Source organism: Scomber scombrus, chromosome 16, assembly GCF_963691925.1.
Source record: "Scomber scombrus chromosome 16, fScoSco1.1, whole genome shotgun sequence".
NCBI lineage: Eukaryota > Metazoa > Chordata > Actinopteri > Scombriformes > Scombridae > Scomber > Scomber scombrus.
In genome coordinates this window covers 1,049,364-1,072,134 of record NC_084985.1, presented here as the reverse complement: position 1 = coordinate 1,072,134, position 22,771 = coordinate 1,049,364, and the positions used below count along the sequence as shown (strand labels likewise).

The 22,771-nt window shown below is 45.1% G+C and overlaps 2 protein-coding genes across 6 annotated transcripts; one reads left to right on the top strand and one right to left on the bottom strand.

Moving 5' to 3' along the window:
* Nucleotides 1-4,423: 4,423 nt before the first annotated feature.
* On the bottom strand, nucleotides 4,424-19,040 carry LOC133996744 (uncharacterized). Its single transcript, XM_062436366.1, has 5 exons — nucleotides 18,533-19,040; nucleotides 13,444-15,091; nucleotides 10,135-10,475; nucleotides 7,993-8,901; nucleotides 4,424-6,163 (listed from the first exon to the last, which is right to left on the bottom strand). Exons 1-5 carry the CDS (start codon nucleotides 19,017-19,019, stop codon nucleotides 4,665-4,667), a joined length of 4,884 nt encoding a protein of 1,627 aa, XP_062292350.1. The 5' UTR covers nucleotides 19,020-19,040; the 3' UTR covers nucleotides 4,424-4,664.
* On the top strand, nucleotides 18,827-21,803 carry LOC133996234 (RNA/RNP complex-1-interacting phosphatase-like). 5 transcript variants are annotated; one of them, XM_062435819.1, is made up of 3 exons: nucleotides 19,193-19,284; nucleotides 20,595-21,345; nucleotides 21,430-21,803. In XM_062435819.1, exons 2-3 carry the CDS (start codon nucleotides 20,610-20,612, stop codon nucleotides 21,741-21,743), a joined length of 1,050 nt encoding a protein of 349 aa, XP_062291803.1. In that variant the 5' UTR covers nucleotides 19,193-19,284; nucleotides 20,595-20,609; the 3' UTR covers nucleotides 21,744-21,803. The 5 variants fall into 5 exon arrangements, with proteins under 5 accessions (XP_062291801.1, XP_062291803.1, XP_062291804.1 ...); XM_062435820.1 differs by having other exon boundaries at nucleotides 20,595-21,366; nucleotides 21,472-21,803; XM_062435818.1 differs by having other exon boundaries at nucleotides 20,595-21,429; nucleotides 21,493-21,803.
* The last annotated feature ends 968 nt before the right edge of the window (nucleotides 21,804-22,771 follow it).

The window sequence follows — 22,771 nt, the reverse complement described above, 5'->3', positions numbered from 1 at the left end:
CAGGAGAGCTGAGTCCCGCCGACCAGCAGGAAGACAACAACACGTTGAATGTTCCGGGTCAATGAGTCCAGAGTGAGAGCTGCTCCTCCCTCTGCTGGACCGGAGGACCCAGAACCAGCCTGATCCTGACCCTGAGTCCAGGATGAAATCTCAGTCAGTAGGGGAGAACGGGGTTGGTAGTCACACTTTTTACTTTCCTTTGAACTCCTCATAAACCATAAACTGAATAAATTCCCTTTTAATTTGTAATGAAAGCCTAAAGTGTCAGGTAGGAATAGAGATAGAGAGGTCTGACTCTCCTTCAGCTGGTCCTGATCTAAAGATATGAACCGTCTAATATGTCTCGTGCACTTGTGACAACCAACCCTACTATGAGGTTGGTAGTACGACACCATGGAGGTTGGTTGTCTCTGTGTTATTTTAATGGGGGAAAATAAAAAATGTATAGAGTCTTTAAAGATATTTCAAATGTTTAGTTTAATTGAAATACATCAACCTAACATCTCAGCACCAAGAGAACATAAACAGGAACAATCATTCCGTTAAGTTCCTTTTTTATCCTTATATAACAATATTGTTCATTTTCACCTCTCTGACTGCTCTGAGCTTCACATCTGGAGGAGTCTGACCCTTTGTTAGTCTTCCTGATAAAGTTCCTGCTCATTTTGCATCTTAAAAGAAAGAAAGAACTAGATATATGAAACCATATATGTATAAATACCAACATGTGACTACCAACCCCGAAGAGAATGTGACAAGCTTCCCCAACTGGGATTTGTTGCTACCAGCAAAGCTAACAACCTTCCTTCCTTCCGTCTGTCCTTCCTTCCTTTCCTTCCTCCCTTCCTTCCTCCCTCCTTCTCTCTTTTGTTCCTTCCTCTCTCTTTCCTCCCTCCCTCCTTCCTTGTTTCCTCCCTCCCTCCTACCTTCCTTTCTTCCTTCTTTCCTCCCACCCTCCTTCCTTCCTCCGTTCCTTCCTCCCTCCTTCTCTCTTTCGTTCCTTCCTCTCTCTTTCCTCCCTCCCTCCTTCCTTGTTTCCTCCCTCCCTCCTACCTTCCTTTCTTCCTTCTTTCCTCCCACCCTCCTTCCTTCTTTCCTCCCTTCCTTCTTTCCTTCCTCCTTCCTTATCTCTTTCGTTCCTTCCTCTCTTTCCTCCCTCTCTCCTTCCTTGTTTCCTCCCTCCCTCCTACCTTCCTTTCTTCCTTCTTTCCTCCCACCCCCTTCCTTCTTTCCTTCCTCCCTCCTTATCTCTTTCGTTCCTTCCTCTCTTTCCTCCCTCCATCCTTCCTTCTTTCCTCCCACCCTCCTTCCTTCCTTTCCTTCCTCCCTCCTTTCCTTCCTTCTTCCTTCCTTCCTTCCTTTCTCCCTCCTTTCCTTCCTTCTTCCTCCCTTCCATCCTTCCTCCTTTCTTTCCTTCTTCCTCCCTTCGTTCCTCCTTTCCTTCCAACTACATGTTTTGGCGTAGCTAAGAAACAAACCACTGAAGAGTTGATATTTACATTTTCACATGACAAACACTAAACGTCCTCTCACCTCCATGTCAAGCAGTTTATACCAGAAATGATCTGAAGTAACATCTCACTTAAACTCTGAAACGTTTAGTACCAAAACTTTTTAACAACAGCGCCCTCTAGAGACCGAGATTTGATTGTGTTATAATGAAATAAAATACATTTGTCCTGTTTGTTGATTGTCAGTTACTGAGTTTTAATTGTAACCTGCCGTGAAAATGAGCTTTGAACTAATCCTGGTTCATGAAATGGTAAAATTCATGTGTGATATTGAATCATAGACTGTATATAAGAAATGGACGTAACATCCGTGACGTCACCCATTGGTTTGTGGACTGCTGCTCGGAGGCCAATAGTATCGGATCTGAGCAGCGCCATCTTGAACATTTCAGGTGCATGCTGGGAAAAATAAAAACAGGAATTCTACTTATATGGGCATCAGGAGGAGCATGAGGCGCCCTCCTGAACCTGTGAACCAATCAACCTGTCAATCACCACGTAGCCACGCCCTAATGCATACCCTGCTTTATCGTCACATATAAAATCAGGTAGGCCAAAATGTCCCAAATGAACATCATACTGCATTGAAGAAGGCTTTAAACTAGCGATTGAGACCATAAACACATTTTGAAAACGTTTACTGAGGTTAGAAATCAAGTGAGAAGTTGGTGAATTCTCCATTGACTTGTATAGAGACGGAAGTCCTTTTGACACCAAAACGGTCGCCCCCTGGTGGCCTTTTGATAGAATGCAGTTTTAAGTTACTTCCTCGTTGGCCTCATTGCAGAGGACCGGAGCTCCCCGCCTGTATTGAACATGAAAATAAATGAAACAACATTCACACAAACAACTGATCCTCTGAGGACACAAACTTAATAAACTTAATAAATAAAACAGTTTAGAGACGATGAGAGATGAAGCTTTGTTTCTTTATTTGACTCAATGAGGCAGAAAATCAGTTGAACACTGAAAGCTGACGTCAAATATCTGCTCACATTCATAAACGTCTTGTTCAGCTTCTCTTCAACATTCGAAATGATGAAACAGATCTGAGAGTGCAACGATTACAGATTCTGATGCTACGATTACAGTCTGAGGAAAAATCACAGTTTCAGGATTATTGTGCATAAATTAACTTCAAAACATTTTGGATGTATAAATTACCCCCCCCCCCCCCCCCCATGTAAGCAATGCACCTCTTCATCGTAGTCTTCACAATATTACTTTAATATTGATGAAAATTAAACAAGATTGAGAACATCTCTCATGCAGGTGTTTTAATCACTGAAATATAATTAATGAGATCCCAAAGTACAGTGCTGGAAATCAACAAGATCCGGGTGTTAAAGCGATGGTTCGGCGTAATTTCGACCTAGTGTCATATGCACCATGACGTTTATCTAACCACCCGCTCCGCTTTTTTTTTTTCATTTTGTTGCAAACTGGTGGAGTTAGAGCCATCAGCCGAATGGTTTAGTACAGGCGCTAATGGGACCAACAGTGTATCTCGTAAATTACTCCACTAATAATGCCTGGGTTGTTATCAAACTTCTACAGTAGTACAAATAGGGTCTTTACTCATAAATCCATGCATTGTAAAGTTTGTAAGTACACCAGGAGTTTATTAAAATAAACACTTACCTGATGGCTTTTACTCTGCTGCTAAAGCTGTAAACATCGTCGAAATCTTGCGCAATCACTGAAATCCCGCAGAGATCTCTACATGTGCTGTGCGGGGAGATTGCGCAAGATTTTGACGAAAGCCGTCAGGTAAGTGTTATTTTAATAAACTCCTGGTGTACTTACAAACTTTCCAATGCATGGATTTATGAGTAAAGACCCTATTTATACTACTGTAGAAGTTTGATAACAACCCAGGCATTATTAGTGGAGTAATTTACGAGATAACCTGGTGGGTCCGTTAGCGCCTGTACTAAGCCATTCGGCTGATAGCTAACTCCACCAGTTTGCGACAAAATGAGAAAAAAAAACGGAGCGGGTGGTTAAATAGACGTCATGGTGCATATGACGCTAGGTCGAAATTACACCGAACCATCGCTTTAAGTCTTTAGCATATTTAGCTCCAATAATGTACCGAGAGTTTGGATGTAAACAGTCACACTGAAGCCTTCGAGGGGATTCATGTCATTTATAAAAGGTGAAATGCTCCTTTTCTTACTTTGTTGCTGTTGATTTATGTTGCACTGAAAGCCAAACTCGTAACTCACTGATACTAAGAAACATTTTTAAAGTAATTCCCTCCAAACTTTAGTGTTTTGTTCACTCGAGCACGTGCAGCTGGATGGTGATCTCGAAGTCATTGCATTAAAGGAGCAGTGTGTAGGATTTAGTGGCATCTAGTAGTAAGGTTGCAGATTGCAACCAAAAATATACCCTTCCCCTTCCAAGCATGTAGGACAACCTCTCTAGAGCTCAGTGTTTGGTTTGTCCGGTCTGGGCTACCGTAGAGACACTGGGATGAAACATGGCTCATTCTAAGTGAAAGATGTAAAACTACTCCATAAAGGACCATGGGGCTGCAGGTTTTCATTCCAACCAAGCAGGATCACACCAGGTTTGACTTCAGTTGGTTGGTCAAATCGTGTGATCCTGATTAGTTGGAGCAAAAACCTGTAGTCACACGGCCCTTTAAGGGATAGTTTCAACAGGCCTGTTCTAAGCCAACATAAACAAGACGATTCTTATTTTCAGGTGATTATACACTTATTAAAACATACCTATTAAAGTTATATTCCATTTCTGCAAAGTCTGTTCTGCTAGATGCCACTAATTTGACATACTTCACCTTTAAATTTGAGGTGTTGGGTCATTTAACTGTATCTCTTCTTCCGCAAGTTTTTTAAAAAGTTGCGAGAAAAACCTCCTGTTGGTTGAGCCAGGTTGTCTAGTTTTGTTCAATTTTCCTCAGCGTATGACTGTTGTTCATAAAAAATAATCTACTGTAATGTCCCTTTTTTTGTCAGTGAGCACAAAACCGTGATGTTTCAAAAGTGATTAAATGGTGAAATCTGTTAATCGTTGCATCCCAGATCAGCACTAGTAACTGTTACTGAACTTAGAGGAACAGAGTTTAAAGTCATCGGTTTGAGTCCAGCTCTACGAGTCAACACCAGAAGAGGTTTTAGTTTCAGACTACAGCTGAACCAAGCAGAAGTTGTCGAGCCTCCTCTGCTCTGGGCTGCAGTCCTGCTCTGGGCCCGGACCGTCCCCTGCTGCGTGCGCTTTGAGGTGTCCATTGAGCGAGCGTTTCGCCTGAAAACTCTTCCCGCAGACCCTGCAGCTATACGGTTTCTCTCCAGTGTGAATCAGCATGTGTCTCTTCAGGTCCACGTCCTGAATGAAGCCCTTCCCGCATACCTGGCACAGGAAGCGTCTCTCCTTGTTGTGGAAGCGGACGTGTGTGTCTAGAGTCTGTTTCTGGGTGAAGCCTTTCCCACAGAGGCTGCAGAAGAACGCCCGCTCACCTGTGTGGATCTTCAAGTGTGTCTTCAGGTTGCCGCTCTGGTTGAAGGTCTTTCCACAGAAGCTGCAGCTGTAAGGTTTCTCTCCAGTGTGGATCCTCATGTGCATCTCCAGCGCTCCGTGAGCAGGAAAGCTCTTCCCACAGATGTGGCAGGTGTTGCTGATCTCTTGGTGGGATCGCAGGTGATTGGCGAGGCTGTCGGCGGACTCATACTGGTGTCCGCAGAGTCCGCAGCAGCGGCTCGGGTCCTGCTGATGAGTCTCCACATGCTTCACTAAGAAACTCTTCCTGTCGAAAGCATCTCCACACACTTTGCAGCGGTACGCCGGTGCCGAGCTGCGAAGTCTTCTGGGTTTGTCGCTGGCTTCTTTCTGGTGACTCGTCATGTGTCTGCGCAGGAGTCGCCTCTCACTGAACTCCTGACCACAGACGCTGCAGCTGAGTGTCACCTCGCCGCTGTGGTCCAGCATGTGTCGCTCCAAAGACGACATATGACAGAACGCCCGGTTGCACTCTTTGCACTTGAAGGGTTTCTCTGCGGCATGGACGCGCATGTGTGACGTCATGTTGCCCTTCTGGCTAAACTTCTTGCCGCAGACGTCGCAGCTGTATGGTCTCTCTCCGGTATGCAGTCGGACGTGCAGCTCCTGCGCTAGGATGGAGTGGAAGGTCTTTCCACAGAATGAACAGGTCTTACTCTTCTTCTGGTGGGTTTGGAGGTGAGTGGTCAGGCTGTCAGCTGAGTCTAAACGCTCGCCACAGAAACCACAGCGGCACTCTGGGTCTTTGGCGCAGACCTGCAGGACGTGTTTGAGCAGGAAGCCTTTCCCCTGCAGAGCGCGTCCACACACCTGACACCAGAAGCTCTGCGACGGAGACGACCGCTTCCGTTTCTTTGCTACGCCAAGCGACAGCCGTCCCCTCTTCATTTTCCTCGGCTGTCTCAATGTCCTGGAGTGTTGTTCTTCGGTCCAGTCACTGTCCAGATCGCTGTCGACGATGGAGTCGCTCGCTGAGATGGGCTGACAGTCAGCGGGTGAGGGGGAGCGAGGTGTCGGCGGACACGAAGCGTCACTGTCGTTGTGTTTGGTTTCAGTCTCTTTGAGGTCCTCAGGGTCAACTGGAGGCTGCAGATTTGAGTCGTTCAGGATCACTGACTGCAGCGGCTCTGAGGATGAAACAAAATAACACTCAGTTACAGCACAGGATGAAAAGTAAAAGGATCAAAGTTACTAGAATTCATCATGAGGGGAATATGAATACAAAAAAATGAAGGGAACATTTAAATCACACATCTGTAAAATCTTTACCGATATAATTTGTTGAGAACAAAATGACGTAACAACAGTCAATGGAAACCAAAATCATCAACCCACTGAGGGATGGATTCAAAATCACACCAAAAATCAATGCAAAAAAATCACAGCTGATCCAATCACAGCAGCTCATAGTGTGATTCAGTAGTGTGTTTGCCCCCCGCCTACCTGTATGCACTCCCAACAAAGTCTGGGCATGCTGTCCTAGGGATCTCCTCCCATACTTGGATCAGGGTATCACTGAGCTCCTGGACAGTCAGTACTTGGAAGACCCACTGCACCAGGAGGAACCAGGACACACTGCACCAGGAGGAACCCAGGACACACTGCACCAGGAGGAACCAGGACCCACTGCACCAGTGTAAGGTCTGACAATCGCTCTGAGAGTTTCATCCCGGTACCTAACAGCAGTCAGGGTAACATTGGCTATGACCTGGAGTTCTGTGTGAGTCTCCAGGGATCTGCCTCCCCAGACCATCAGTGCCCCCCCACCAAAGCAGTCCTGCTGGATGATGTTCCAGCAGCATAACGTTAACCACGGCGTCTCCAGACTCTTTCAGGCCTGTCACATGTGCTCAGTATGAACCTGCTCTCATCTGTAAAGAGAACGGGGCACCGATGGAGGACCTGCCGATTCTGGTGTTCTCTGAATGCTGATCCAGTCGCACGGTGCTGGGCTGTGAGACCAGGTCCCATTAGAGGTCCTGGGGCCCTGTTGCCCCCCTCGTGGAGTCTGTTTGTGACAGTTTGGTCAGAAACATGCACAGAGCAGCTTGCTGGAGCTCATGTTTTGGGCTGTGGCAGTGCTCCTCCTGTTCCTCCTCACACAGAGGAGCAGATAGCGATCCTGCTGCTGGGTTGATGTCCGGCTCTCCTGGTGGAACGGCCGGTCTCCTGGTTTCTCCTCCCTGCTTTTCACACTGTGCTGGGAGACACAGCCAACCTTGTTGGGAGCCACGTATGGATGTCCTCCTGGTGGAGCTGGACTAGCTGTGAACCTGATTGGGCTGCAGGTAGCGCCTCATGCTACCAGTAGTGACGAGGACACTAGCAGAACACCAGACTAGAGAAGAATCAGTCAGGAAGGAGAAGGAGAGAGCAGCTGTCTGTGGACACCACATTGAAAACCATTCCCTTTTTTGGGGTTGTGTTGCTTTTGCCTCTCCATTGCACCTGTTGTCTCTTTCATTTGACCCAAAGCAGCTGAAACTGATTCATGATCACTTGTGCCTCCTAAATGGACAGATTGAAATCCCCAAGATTTTACTGAGCTGCTGATATACTGACATCATTAAGCATTACTGTAACAATCCATCTGTTGAGATATTTCACTCTAGACAGATGTCAGCGCTTCCCGCCCTTTTTTATCTTTACAGTTATGCACATGGATGTAGTGGAGACTATATGCACATCACACCAACTTTCATCACTGTACAGCTGTCAGCTCAGACTGGCTTCCTACTACAGCTTCTGTTTGAACGCTGTATGAGAAACGGAGGCCGCCCACTCCTGCTACACTGGTGTTTAACAACAAACCCCCAATGCTGGAACTGAAGGAAGAATTATAGGGTGAAATAGTGAAAATAGGGGACAGGGGTTCAATTGGTTCACATCACTGCTAGATGCCACTAAATGCTACACACGAGTTCTTAATAGGTACATGCAAAGAATGCCCACTCACCTGTGTGTATCTTCAGGTGCGTCTTCAGGCTGCTGTTCTGGTTGAAGGCCTTTCCACAGAAGCTGCAGCTGTAAGGTTTCTCTCCAGCGTGGATCCTCATGTGCCCGTCCTTCTGGTGACTCGTCATGTGTCGGCGCAGGAGTCGCCTCTCACTGAACTCCTCACCGCAAACGCCACAGCTGAGTGTCACTTCGCCGCTGTGGTCCAGCATGTGTCGCTCCAAAGTCGACATGTGACAGAACGCCCGGTTGCACTCTTTGCACTTGAAGGGTTTCTCTGCGGCATGGACGCGCATGTGTGACGTCATGTTGCCCTTCTGGCTAAACTTCTTGCCGCAGACGTCGCAGCTGTATGGTCTCTCTCCGGTATGCAGTCGGACGTGCAGCTCCTGCGCTAGGATGGAGTGGAAGGTCTTTCCACAGAATGAACAGGTCTTACTCTTCTTCTGGTGGGTTTGGAGGTGAGTGGTCAGGCTGTCAGCTGAGTCTAAACGCTCGCCACAGAAACCACAGCGGCACTCTGGGTCTTTGGCGCAGACCTGCAGGACGTGTTTGAGCAGGAAGCCTTTCCCCTGCAGAGCGCGTCCACAAACCTGACACCAGAATCTCTGCGACGGAGACGACAGCTTTCGTTTGTTTGCCAAGCCAAGCGGCGGCCGTCCCCTCTTCTTTTTCCTCGGCTGTCTCAATGTCCTGGAACGTTGCTCTTCCGTCCAGTCACTGTCCAGATCGCTGTCGACAACAGAGCCGCTTGGTGAGACGGGCTGACAGTCGGCGGGTGAGGGGGAGCGAGGTGTCGGCGGACACGAATCATCGCTGTCGTTGTGTTTGGTTTCAGTCTCTTTGAGGTCTGCATGGTCAACTGGATGCTGCAGATTTGAGTCGTTCAAGATCACTGACTGCAGCGGCTCTGAGGACCAAACAAAACAACATTCAGTTACTGATGTACAGACCACAGAAACATCATGTGACAAACACACCACAGTCCTGTTTCATCTCAAAGTCACAAACAGCTGGATCCTCTGTGTCTCAACATGATGATGTCATGTTGGTTTAGTGTGCTGATGAACGTTAACTTTGTGAGTATTTGGTCATAAAGTCAAATGATCAAAGTTATTAGAATTAATTATGAGGGGAACATTAATGTGTGAAATATTTCGACACTGACTGTTGAGCTACTTCAGTTCTGACAGACATCAGCTTCCACAGAGCTCAGCTGCTGACCTTTCACCCCCTCTCTCCATCAATTTCCATGTAAATCTCCTGTTTTTCCCTTTTTTTATCTTATGCACATAAACACCATTTACCCACCTCACACATTCTAAAACAGTCTTTACATTAACTTGCATCACTATACAGCTGTCAGCTCAGACTGGCTTCCTACTACAGCTTCTGTTTGAACTCTGGACGCAGTAACCGAACCACCGCCCACACCTGCTACGCTGGTGTTTAACAACAAACAAACCCTCCGTTCTGAAACTCAAGGAAGAGTTGATGAAATAGTGAACTGGGGGTGGGGGTTAAACTGGTTCATATCACTAGTAGATGCCATTAAAACGTACTCAACTTACCCCTTGAAGACCATCCTTTACATAAAGTCTTTAACAGCCTAAAAAGCTCCTTCAGTGAGCGACTTGTGGAGCCTCAATGTTCTACTGAATGTTTTAGAAGGTCTTTTGTTCCAGCACTAGTCAGATTTGTACACTTTTACACTCAGTTGTTGTTCTGATCCAATGCTGTAGATCACGTGTCTAATCTGTTTATTCATTTATTGTGGGTATTGTTGTATATATGAGCTGCTTGGTGGCAATTGAGTTTCCCCTCTAGGGCATTAATAACGTTGTTTCTAATTCTACACACTGGTCCTTTAAAGGCACAATATGTCCACGTGCACATTCCAGATATAAACTAACAAAAGTCAAAGATTGAAATGTGCTTTAAACGGATTTCCAGATGTTTTAATGCAGCACTAACACAGATGTGAGGATGAAAACATCTTCATAATGTAAGATATGGTCAGGTGCAGCTCACGTGACTTAAAAATCTGTTGCTCTTTAATTTTGTCCTGTGGGAAGTGATGTGATCGATCTGATTTATGTGATGGATCTGATTGATGTGACCGGTCCGGTGTGTCGGGACTGACCGGCTCTGAGCAGCTTGACTTCGGGCTTCAGCACAGCATCGAGCAGCCTCCTCTGGCGGCAGATCTCCCGCTCTGATCTCTCCACTCTGTCTTCGTACTCCGCCACGGTTTCCTCCAACAGACCGACGATCTCCTCCGCAGCCGCCGTTAGCCGCTCGGTGAGCAGCGCTCTCAGCGGGATTTCTGACGTTTCTTCTCCTTTTTCCACCTGCAGCAGAAAGTCTTCAGCAGCAGCAATGATCCGCTCATGGACCGACACCCGCAGCAGCTGCACCGAGAACATGTTAGACTTTACTGCAGACAGAGAACCGAGAGGAACCGAGACGAACCGAGAGAGCCAGCTGGAGGTAAACAAAGAGAGCCAGCTGGAGGTAAACAGGTAAACACACACAGAGCGAACAGATTTCAGAGTTCCGTGTCGACGACAGTTCGCTTCCTGCGGCCGAAGCCTTCGAAGCGAACAGCGAACTCTGCTGGACTGGAGGCGAACAGTCAGATAAATGAACGTGTATAACCTCCTGAGCAGGGCTGTAAGAAGGGTTTAGTAATACTGAGGTCCAAAATCTAAATTTGCTATGGATCCAACCCTCAAGTCTGCAGTAGCATAAATGATCTGTCAAGTAGTAATGCATCATAATACAAGTTAAATGAAGAATAGGCTGACACAAAACATCTAAGATGGTTAATTAGTTAGTTAGTTAAGAATCACCTCTTTGCATCGTTTTTAATCCTAGCTGATAACTATAACTATTACTGGATAATTGTTCTTTTATCTTATCTCGTGTTTTAAGCTTGTTCAGCGCTTTTGTAACTGAGGTTGTTTTAAATATAGAAATAAACTTTGACTTGATTTATAAAAGTCTAAAATAATCCCTTCCAAAGTGACCAAAAACAACCAGATTCAGTTCATAACATTTATTGACTCCAGACAAAAAAAAGACAAAATCATAATTTCTTCAGTCAATTAAATAAAAACAGCAGGAAGTCAAACAGGAAATATGAAATGTTTTTATTAACAGGAAACAGATTCAAACATCTGCAGATTCATATCAGCTTCTTTTAGGCTAAAAACATGAAGAGTGTTTGGAAGCATTAAGTAACCCTCAAAAAACAGGTTATAATTATTATTGTTATTATTATTATTATGAAATCATTATTCAGACTTGTGTGTAAAATGAAATGTGATGATTTTAAAACAGGAAACAAACTGAACTTAATAACTGAGCTGTTTCAGTGTTTAATGATCTGTCTGGTTAAAATTAAGATTAAATAAAATAAAAATTACAATGAAGCTGCAGCTAACGATTCCTTTTATTAAAACTTTCTACTTCGTTAAATTATTTGTTGAGTAATTTAAACACAAACAAACGTTCGTCTTTATTCTCAAATTGATTCAAACAAACAGTGAAAATTGTGTTTGGATTAATAAATGATTCAAATGATTCAAATTAAAATGAATTGATTAATAAATTGATGATTTCAGTTGGAAGTGTCACTGATGGTCAAACTGTGATGAAAGAGTAAAGTCATCATCAATAGAGCTCCGATATTAGTAGTCGCTGTGGAAACAGATGAATAAAAGTCAGAGGCTCCATTTGGGTCCGGTGGACGTAGAGATATGAATGTATGCTGACGATGCACATTTATATTTAAAAGAAGAGTCAGAGCTGGAAAAGTGAGAGGAAGTTTTATTCACTGTTCATGAACATTTTATTAATGATGATGAAGTCTGACTGTGAGTCTGATCCGTCACGCAGGTTAAAACACAGAAGATTTGATGTTTAGACGTCTGTTTGTATCATCATCAACATCATGACTGATAATAGAGATAATTAATGCAGCTGAGGATGAATTCACTTATAATAATAATTAAAAAACGCTGTTCAAAGAAATGACTGAAGTCTATAAAAGTCCTGAGTAACAAACTAAAATCCAACCAGGATTCAGATCCTGACCCAGAGTTTAAGTTACCATGGTTACTGACCATGAGTTGAAGTTACCATGGCAACTGACCCAGAGTTTAAGTTAGCTCTCTTTCTAGAACTGAAAACTCAGAGCTTCCTTCATCTGAACTATAAATAAACTCGTCTTCAGGAACAACTCACTGGTTCCTCTTTGTTATCTGAAGTTTCTCCTCAATCAGAAGCTTCATCAGCAGCAGGAGAAACTACGATGTAGTGGTGAAGGCGTCCTGAAGGCCCCACAAACCACTAACTATGTTCATGGAAGTTTTAACAAACCTCATCTGATATTTTCATATCAAATTTGGGCCACCTGCACATGTGGTCCTGGATCTGATTCATATCTGATCTCTGGTTGTGCTGAACTTTAATAAATAAATTCATAAGCAGACAGCAGAGACTGACTCAGAGTTTTTATGTCACTGATCATCTTTGCTGATCAGGAACGATGGAGGATGGAGATATGAGGTTTCGTCAGGATTCGATGGAAAAAGGACGGAGCTAAATTTATCTTCATGCTGTTACACAAGTTTCTTTTTGGTTGTCGACAGCTGACCAATCAGCACAAACCTGCTGCACAGCTGATAAAATCATTATCTTATAATCAGAATGTCGCCTCATGAATCAAACTGGTTACAGTGTAAAGACGGCAGCGTTTAAACTGATCTGTTTACTGCTGAGCTTCTGTCAGCTGTAAATCATCTGCGAGGGTTTGATGATGATTTATTTTTTTGTTTAACGTTAACAAACGATTCAAACATTCCTCGTACACAGAAACTAAAGTTCATCCATGTTTTATGAATGAAGCGAAACAAGTCGAAGCACCTGCAGTGTTTGAGGAATCAGTGACGGACCTGAAAACCCCGCCCCTAAACTTCCTGTACCTTTTCAAAATAAAACCTCCCTCATAGCAGGAACTAACTTCAGTCCAAACGCAGGTTTTAATACCTGAGTTCCTCAAAAGGTTCCTGGTTCTAAAGAGAGCTCATGAGCTGAGACATGTTTTTAAATCTGACCTGATGTGGAGAAAAAAGAAAAGCCTTTAACTTTCTCTCCTGACACTAAAGGACTGTTTAGACTCTGAAGACGAAGACTCAAACAGTCGTCTCCACAGGAGATGATTCGAGTTGTAGCTGCCTGTTTGACCAATCAGTGACACCCTGACAACAACCCCCAAAGCAGGGACTTTTTGGGACCCTGGTTGGAAACAGGTAACGTTACTGTGATGACTCCTGAGTTTAATTTCTGAGTCTGTTTGAACTTTAGTGATTAAAAACAATCTGACTGAACTGTTTGCAGCGTGTAACACAGAAATGTTTCAGAGTGTCAGATTCTGAGTCAGTCTTTCTACAGCTGGATGAAGTCCTGACCTCCCTCTGGTTGTTTCAGGTTCACGTTTGCAGTCGAGTCTTTAGCGGTCCGTTCTCCAGAGTGAACCTTCATGTGAGAGTCCACCGAACGTTTCTCCTGGTACTTCTTCCCGCAGATGGAGCAGCTGTAGGGTTTCTCTCCAGTGTGCGTCAGCATGTGCCTCTTCAGGTCGATCTTCTGGACGAAGCCCTTGCTGCAGAGCTGACAGCTGAATGGTTTGTCCTTCTTGTGGAAGCGCTCGTGCGTCTCCAGTGAGATCTTCTGGCGGAACCTCTTCCCACAGAGGCTGCAGATGAACGGCTTCTCGCCTGTGTGGATCCTCATGTGCGAGTCCAGGTTGCCGATCTGGCGGAAGTCCTTTCCGCACACCCGGCAGGTGTATGGTTTTTCCCCGGTGTGGATCCTCTTGTGTACGTCCAGATGCTGGCTCATGGTGAACTTCTTGCCGCACTTGTCGCAGGAGTAGATCCTCGGCTTCCCTCCCGTGTGGCTCTTGATGTGTCTCCTCAGGACGGTGTTTTCGATGAAAGTTTTCCCGCAGAACTCACAGATGAACGGCCTCTCGCCAGCGTGCAGCTTCATGTGTCTCTCCAGAGAGCTCTTCCTGGGGAAGTCTTTGCCGCAGTCTTTACACCTGAAGGGTTTCTGTCCGGTGTGCGTCCTCATGTGGATCTCCATGTCCCTGAAGCTGATGCCGCAGATGTCGCAGATCCTGCTGGTCTCTCTGTGGCTCTGGATGTGGAGCTGCAGAGTCTCCGAGGACTCTGCGTGCTCCCCGCAGACGCCGCAGCGACTGGCGGGATCGTTTAAATGAGTCTCTGCGTGACGCACAAAGTTACCTTTATTGTGAAAGGCGTTCCCGCAGACCTTGCAGCAGTGTGAGGGAGTGAGACTCGGCTTTCTGCGTCGGCTTCTGGCGGCCGGTGGCTCGTCGGACTTGTGGCTGCGGACGTGTCGCCGCATTTCGGCGCTCTTCCCGAAGCCTTTCCCACAGACGTTGCAGCTGAACGGCGACTGTCCATTGTGAGCCTTCATGTGTCGCTCCAGAGAGCCAGTGTGGCTGAACTCTTTGCTGCAGATGGTGCAGCTAAACGGCTTCTCGGCCGTGTGGATCCTCATGTGAGTCACCATGTTGCCCTTCTGGTTGAAACCTTTTCCGCAGACATGGCAGCTGAACGGTTTCTCTCCCGTGTGCAGCCTCAGGTGCGTCTCCTGCGCTCGGATCGACGGGAACTTCTTGCCGCAGACGTCGCAGGTCCGGCTGCTGTCGCGGTGCGTCTGAAGGTGCAGCCGCAGACCGTCGATGGACTCCTGACGCTCGCCGCACAGACCGCAGACACACTCTGCCTCCTTCAAATGTTTCTCCACGTGTTTCATCAGAAAGCCTTTCCTGTCAAAGGACTTTCCACACACTCTGCAGCAGTGAGAAGTCGCCTCCTCGTCTTCCTCTTCATCGTCTCCTGTCGGCTGGTCCGGTGAGTCGGGCTGAGAGTTCGGGTCTGAAACGTCCTCTGGTTGGGAGGAAGTGCCGGGCCGAGGTTCCTTCAGATGGTTGTCCACAGAGACTTCCTGCTTCAGATGTTTGTCCTCAAAGAGACTCTGAACTCCGACGGAGAGGCACAACTCTGCAGAGAAGATCACACAGAAACTGATTCAGATACACGATGAACTGAGTATAAACACATTAATCTATAAATGAACAAACTGATCAAAGCATTAGAGTTTCATTTTTCCTGAAATCAAACAGCTGAATAAAGAACTTGCTTCTATTGAGCTTCATCAGTCTGAGTTAGTCATATCAATGATATCTGACACATTTACAGACTTTTTAGCATCAGATTCCCTCTTTGTGTTTCCCTGTTGAACTGTGGTGGAAGTATAGTAACAAAAAGACTTTGCTGTAACACACTGTAACATTGAAACATAGAAGATGAACATTTGACTCATTTGGACGACTGAAGCTTCATATTAGCTTCAGATCTACTTTTAAATCCATGTTTCCACAAGATTAAAATTTTGAACCCATCCTTTAATGTCGCTCAGCCAGTTTTTTCTGTTGTAAGTTGAGCTCTTTTTATGACATGAACACAATGAACCAGTTCACAGACCTCCCAGAAGAATGAACAATTGGCAAAAACAATATAATTGTAGTTCATAAATAGTGACGCTGAAGGATTCAGTGTTTAAAATCAGTCTGAGATAAAAAAAAAACTGTATGACTCGTCTTTAGATGTTAGACGATGTGAGAGGATGTGAGAGGATGTGAGACGATGTGGGACGATGTGAGACGATGTGAGACGATGTCAGATGATGTGAGGCGATGTGAGACGATGTTAGACGATGTTAGACGATGTGAGACGATGTGAGACGATGTCAGATGATGTGAGGCGATGTGAGACGATGTTAGACGATGTGAGACGATGTGAGACGATGTGAGACAATTTTAGACCATGTGAGACCATGTGAGACCATGTGAGACCATGTGAGACCATGAGAGACGATGTGAGACCATGTGAGACGATTTTAGACGATGTGAGACGATGTGAGACGATGTGAGACCATGTGAGACCATGTGAGACCATGTGAGACCATGTGGGACGATGTGAGACCATGTGAGACGATGTGAGACGATGTGAGACAATTTTAGGCGATGTGAGACCATGTGAGACCATGTGAGACGATGAAAGACGATGTGAGACGATTTTAGACCATGTGAGACGATGTGAGACGATGTGAAACGATGTGAGACCATGTGGGACGATGTGAGACGATGTGAGACGATGTGAGACGATTTTAGACCATGTGTGACGATTTTAGACAATGTGAGACGATTTTAGACGATGTGAGACGATGTGAGACGATGTGAGACGATTTTAGACCATGTGAGACGATGTGAGACGATGTGAGACGATTTTAGACAATGTGAGACCATTTTAGACAATGTGAGACGATTTTAGACCATGTGAGACGATTTTAGACAATGTGAGATGATTTTAGACCATGTGAGACAATTTTAGACCATGTGAGACGATGTGTGACAATGTGAGACGATTTTAGACAATGTGAGACGATTTTAGACGATGTGAGACGATGTGAGACGATTTTAGACCATGTGAGACGATGTGAGACGATGTGAGACGATGTGAGACGATTTTAGACAATGTGAGACCATTTTAGACAATGTGAGACGATTTTAGACCATGTGAGACCATTTTAGACAATGTGAGATGATTTTAGACCATGTGAGACGATTTTAGACCATGTGAGACCATGTGAGACAATGTGAGACGATTTTAGACAATGTGAGACGATTTTAGACAATGTGAGACGATGTGAGATGATGTGAGACGATGTGAGACGATTATAGACGATGTATGACGGTTATAGACGATGTGAGACGATTATAGACGATGTATGACGGTTATAGACGATGTGAGACGGTTATAGACGATGTAAGACGATTATAGACGATGTAAGACGACTATAGACGATGTAAGACGCTGTGAGACGATGTGAGACGATTATAGACGATCTGAGACGATCTGAGACTATGTAAGACGGTTATAGACGATGTGAGACGATGTGAGACGATGTGAGACGATGTGAGACGATGTGAGACAGTTATAGATGATGTTAGACGATGCGAGACGATGAGAGACGATGTGAGACAGTTATAGACAATGTGAGACAATGTGAGACAGTTATAGATGATGTGAGACGATGCGAGACGATGAGAGACGATGTGAGACAGTTATAGACGATGTGAGACAATGTGAGACAGTTATAGACGATGTGAGACGATGTGAGACGATGTGAGACAGTTATAGATGATGTGAGACGATGTGAGACGATGAGAGACGATGTGAGACAGTTATAGACGATGTGAGACAATGTGAGACAGTTATAGACGATGTGAGACGATGCGAGACGATGTGAGACGATGTGAGACAGTTATAGACGATGTGAGACGATGCGAGACGATGTGAGACGATGTGAGACGATGAGAGACGATGTGAGACAGTTATAGACGATGTGAGACAGTTATAGACGATGAGAGACGATGTGAGACAGTTATAGACGATGTGAGACAATGTGAGACAGTTATAGACGATGTGAGACGATGTGAGACGATGTGAGACGATGTGAGACGATGTGAGACAGTTATAGATGATGTGAGACGATGTGAGACGATGAGAGACGATGTGAGACAGTTATAGACGATGTGAGACAATGTGAGACAGTTATAGACGATGTGAGACGATGCGAGACGATGTGAGACGATGTGAGACAGTTATAGACGATGTGAGACGATGCGAGACGATGTGAGACGATGCGAGACGATGAGAGACGATGTGAGACAGTTATAGACGATGTGAGACAATGTGAGACAGTTATAGACGATGTGAGACGATGTGAGACGATGAGAGACGATGTGAGACAGTTATAGACGATGTGAGACAGTTATAGACGATGTGAGACAATGTGAGACAGTTATAGACGATGTGAGACGATCCTCCTATAAAAATCTTTTCATTTTCTGTCTTTTGATGTACGGGAAACATTTATCACTTATCACACTAATATTACTCTTGTACATAATGTTACTACTATAGTTTTATTGCTTATGTACTGCTGCTGTAATAATGTAAATGTTCCCACTGAGATACTAATGAAGGAATATGTTACTTTATGTTATGATGGAGTCCGTAACAAGCAGTTAAAGCTCTACATAAACTCAGTAAGTCTGATAGTTATCACAAGGCTGGGCAATATAAATAAATCATATATCACAATATTCATATCTATATCACAACAATATTGTAGGGATGACTGTTGATGCTTTCACAAAATATGTGCACAATGAGATGTTTGATAAATAATCATCAGTAATGTGGATATAATGACAAAGTGGGTAAAAGGTAAATAATATAACAGCTAGAACAATCTGGTAAAAAATACAAAGTGTTAAAAGCAGAGACGATATCTAGGTTCATATCACGATAACGATATAATATCAATAAGTTATCAGATGTATTCAGTGTGTTTGTGTTTATCTGGACTCTGACCTGCGGGCTCAACTCCCCGCTTCTCCCCGGGATCCTCCGGTTCTCTGTCGGTCGCTCGGCTCGATTCAAAGGCGGTGAAGATGTTGTTAACAGCTGCGTTGATGAGCTGCATGACCAGCCGCCTGAGCTGCTCCATGCCCGGCTGTGTGAGCTCCATGCCCGGCTGTGTGAGCTCCATGCCCGGCTGTGTGAGCTCCATGCCCGGCTGTCTGAGCTCCATGCCCTGCTGTGTGAGCTCCATGCCCGGCTGTCTGAGCTCCATGCCCGACTGTCTGAGCTCCATGCCCTGCTGTCTGAGCTCCATGCCCGACTGTCTGAGCTCCATGCCCGGCTGTGTGAGCTCCATGCCCGACTGTCTGAGCTCCATGCCCGGCCTACTGCTCTCCTTCAGCAGACGGTAAATCTCCTCCGCGGCCGCCGCCAGCTGCGCGTGCACCACCGCACGCAGGCTCCGGTTTTCCGCCGTTTTTGACCTTTTTTTGGACATTTTGTCAAAATATAAAACCAGACAAAAGAAGCGAATGTAAACAATGCCAGGACTCTTCCGGGGTCCTTAACCCTACGTCATTACGTAGCGACAACCACGTGACAACAGGCTGACGTACCATGTGAGCGTGTTGTCACGTGGTCGACCGTTGACCGCTATCTGCTTACATCAACACTTCCGTGTTTGGGGGATTTTTTGGTATTTCTAATGTTTGTTTTTGTGTTTTAAACCTTTTGATTGTGTTCAGCTTCATGTTCATCACGCGGTACGACCTGTGAACCAATACAGCTGTCATCCTGTCTGTCAAATGTTTGTTTACCTGCACAGTTACTAACAATCAGTAACAACATCTAATTTAATAATATCTTCTAGTAAATTCAGCTCATTATTGATCCAACCAACATTTTACTGTGGTATATTTGAACTGTTTTATGTTGTTAATGTTCTGCTGGTTCACTGTTTAACAGGGTTTATTTTGTTAATTGATTATTTAGTTAATCAACTTTAAAAAGCCAAATCACTTTCATTATACAGTTCCAGCTCTACTCGGCTCCACTCTGCTCTGGGTTTTTTTGCGTTTCCATCAGGGATAGTACCTGGTACCTGGTAGTTTGTTTGGTATTTGCTCTGGCGAGGTTCTAAGCGAGCCGAGCCGATACTAAATGTGACGTTAACAGACTGCCGGCCACTGATTGGTTTAGAGAGTCGTTACTGGAAGAGCCCGCCATTTTTAAATACCAACAACAGCGTTACAGAGATTAGTTTCTCTTCTCTTGCTTTGTGTGAGACAGAAAGCCTCATACAGCAGCAGGTACACCATCGCCTCCATGTCCTCCATTGTTTATGTGTTTGTGTCGAGTATAAAACGAAGTCACGGCAGTTTAATGCAGCGTTGCTATGACGACCCCGCTGACTTTGAGGAGGAACTATAGTAATGGAAAAGGTTCCTGGTACCAAACCGAGTTGAGTCGAGTTGAGTAGAGCTAGAACTGTATAATGGAAAAGCAACATTAATTAACTCTTAACAATGATTTTTAATAACATTTCTAACAAGAAACAACTGTATTCTGATTACAGATCAATATGATTCTATATTTTACTCTGATAGAAGTTTGATTAGATTAGATTGTACTTTATTAATCCCACAATGGGGAAATTCACTTGTAACAGCAGCAAACAATCAAAAAGATGTGTAATATACACTAGATTAAAACAAACAGAAACTCTTAAACATAAACAAACAAGTGCTAAACAAGTTAAACCAGTATTAAATGTAAAGTGACCAGAATATAAATAATATTGTAACATGATAAACAGTTTGGGATGTAGAGCGATATGATCAGTGTGTAGCAGGTAAAGTAACAACAGATGTTTGTTTCTTCAGTTAATTAAAATATATGTGACTGTAGTTTAGTGTCACAGTGTTTCATACAACACTTTAAAAAGCAAACATTCAGAGAACTTCACAAAATGAAAAGAGAGCAAAGTTCAAGCACAAATTTAAAATCAAAGTAACAGAATAAAGCCGCTCCTGCCAGCACGCTGAGGGTTGAACAGAAACCGGTTCTGTTTCAGGTCTGAGCGTCTGAGATGTCGGGTAAGAAGAAGAATAAGAAGACCGGTGTTCCTGACCGGTGGCTGGACTACGCTCCTGTCGGCTGCAGGATCCCAGGGACTCGATTCATCGCCTTCAAAGTGCCTTTAAAACCGTCTCTGAACTGTCTAGTCCCAGAGTCCGACTCCTTCGGTCTGTGGCAGCTGCTGGACTCGGTGCGGAGTCAGGACCAGGACTTGGGTCTGATCATCGACCTGACCTTCACCACTAGGTACTACCAACCGTCCGACATCCCGCAGTCCTGCTGCTACGTTAAGATCCGCACAGAGGGTCACCGCGTGCCCGCCGACGCCGACATCCTGAGCTTCAAACGGGCTGTGACTCACTTCCTGGACCAGAACCACGACAACGATAAGCTGATCGGAGTCCACTGCACACACGGTCTGAACCGCACCGGGTACCTGGTCTGCAGGTACCTCATCGACGTGGACGGGTTGGAACCTGCCGCCGCCGTGGAGCTCTTCAACGCCTGCAGGGGGCATCGCATCGAGAGGAAGAACTACCTGCTGGACCTGAAGCGAGGCGCCAAGAGGAGCAACGCCGGCATCCAGCAGCCGGAGGAGGAGCCAATCAGAGGGCTCGCTGTGAAGCCGCCGCCAGGACCGGCCCAGAGACCACCTTGCCCCGCCCAGCAATCACCCTCAGGCTCCGCCCAGAGACCACCAGGCCCCGCCCAGAAATCAGCGTCAGGCCCTGCCCAGAGACCACCAGGCCCCGCCCAGAGACCACCAGGCCCCGCCCAGAGACCGCCAGGCCCTGCCCAGAGACCGCCAGGCCCTGCCCAGAGACCACCAGGCCCTGCTCAGAGACCGCCAGGCCCTGCCCAGAGACCACCAGGCCCCGCCCAGAGACCACCAGGCCCTGCCCAGAAATCACCGCTAGGCCCCGCCCAGAGACCATCAGCCCCCGCCCAGATACCACCAGGCCCCGCCCCCGCAAAGACACCACCTGACACCTCAAAGGAGTCGTTGACACCAGGTGAGAATCGACCACCTGGTAACCGCCGTCGCCGTGGAGCTCGGCATCGTCGGGGCAACAAGCCTCAGCAGGGCAGCCTACCACCTGCCCCCCCACTGCCCGCCTACCAGTGGAGCCCCGCCCCCTCATGATGCCCCTCTGCGGTTACCATGGTAACTGCAGGCATGGTTTGAGCTCCAGCTGATGTTTCTGTTAACTGACGTTGTGTTAATAAAGATTTAATAAAGAAGTCACAGACCTCCTTCTTCTTCTTCTTCTGTGGTGTTTATTATAAATATTTCTACAGTCAGTGAATCTGATCATAAATACATTTAATATGAGTTTCTGCTTTCAGTGACATCACATGATCTTCATCAGCTGTCCAGTGTTTACGTCTCTGAGTTTAATGTTTTTATCATCTCTACAGTTTTATTATCAGTTATATATAATAACTAATGAAGTTAATCATGTTTATCATTTATACAGGATTTCATTTATGGAAGGAATTATGTATTTAGATATCAATAAGAAGTTAATTATAAACCAATTAATTTTAATTTATGACTGAAATTAAACAGTTTGTGGAATTGTGTAAAACTTAATTTATATTTTGTTCCTTTTTAGTTTCTTCTGCTTCTAAAAACTAAACTCTGACTTCATTTTTTTCTCTCAAATTCATATTTTTGATATTTAAGAAGTTTTGCTTCATTTTAAAGACAAATCTGATAAAACAAACTCTGACCTGATAAATAAATAAATGTTTTACTTTCTTTTTCTCTTTAATGTTCCTCGTTGAGTCTGAGATGTTTGTCTCTCACTACGAGACGGCTCACTACTTCATTAGTGTCTCTGATATGAAACTAACATGATTTTATTATAGTTTATACTGTTTTACTGAAGTACTGCTGATGATGATCATGTGATATGACTGAGAGCTGCAGAACAGCTGACTGATGTTTACGTCCTGAGAAACATTTAGAAGATTTAAGACGAGTTTTATTCATAAAGTAGAAAAATAGAAAATGTTTTTATTACAGTTCAGAACAAACAACAAACTTTCTGAAACTCTGATGTCCTACAGTGACTCCTCGTTCCTGAACGCATCATTAGAGGTCACCTGACTTTAAACAGTTTCAGAGAAAAACTTCAAAATAAAACTTCAGCTGAGAGTCAAACCTGA

Excerpts from the sequence above, each read along its gene's own strand:
- LOC133996234 (XM_062435817.1), top strand. The coding sequence starts at position 20,610 with ATGTCGGGTAAGAAGAAGAATAAGAAGACCGGTGTTCCTGACCGGTGG.
- LOC133996744 (XM_062436366.1), bottom strand. The coding sequence starts at position 19,019 with ATGTCCAAAAAAAGGTCAAAAACGGCGGAAAACCGGAGCCTGCGTGCG. Across the intron at positions 15,092-18,532 it reads GCGGGGAGTTGAGCCCGCAG|AGTTGTGCCTCTCCGTCGGA; the intron begins GTCAGAGTCCAG and ends TCTTCTCTGCAG. Across the intron at positions 6,164-7,992 it reads GCACCTGAAGATACACACAG|AGCCGCTGCAGTCAGTGATC; the intron begins GTGAGTGGGCAT and ends TTTCATCCTCAG.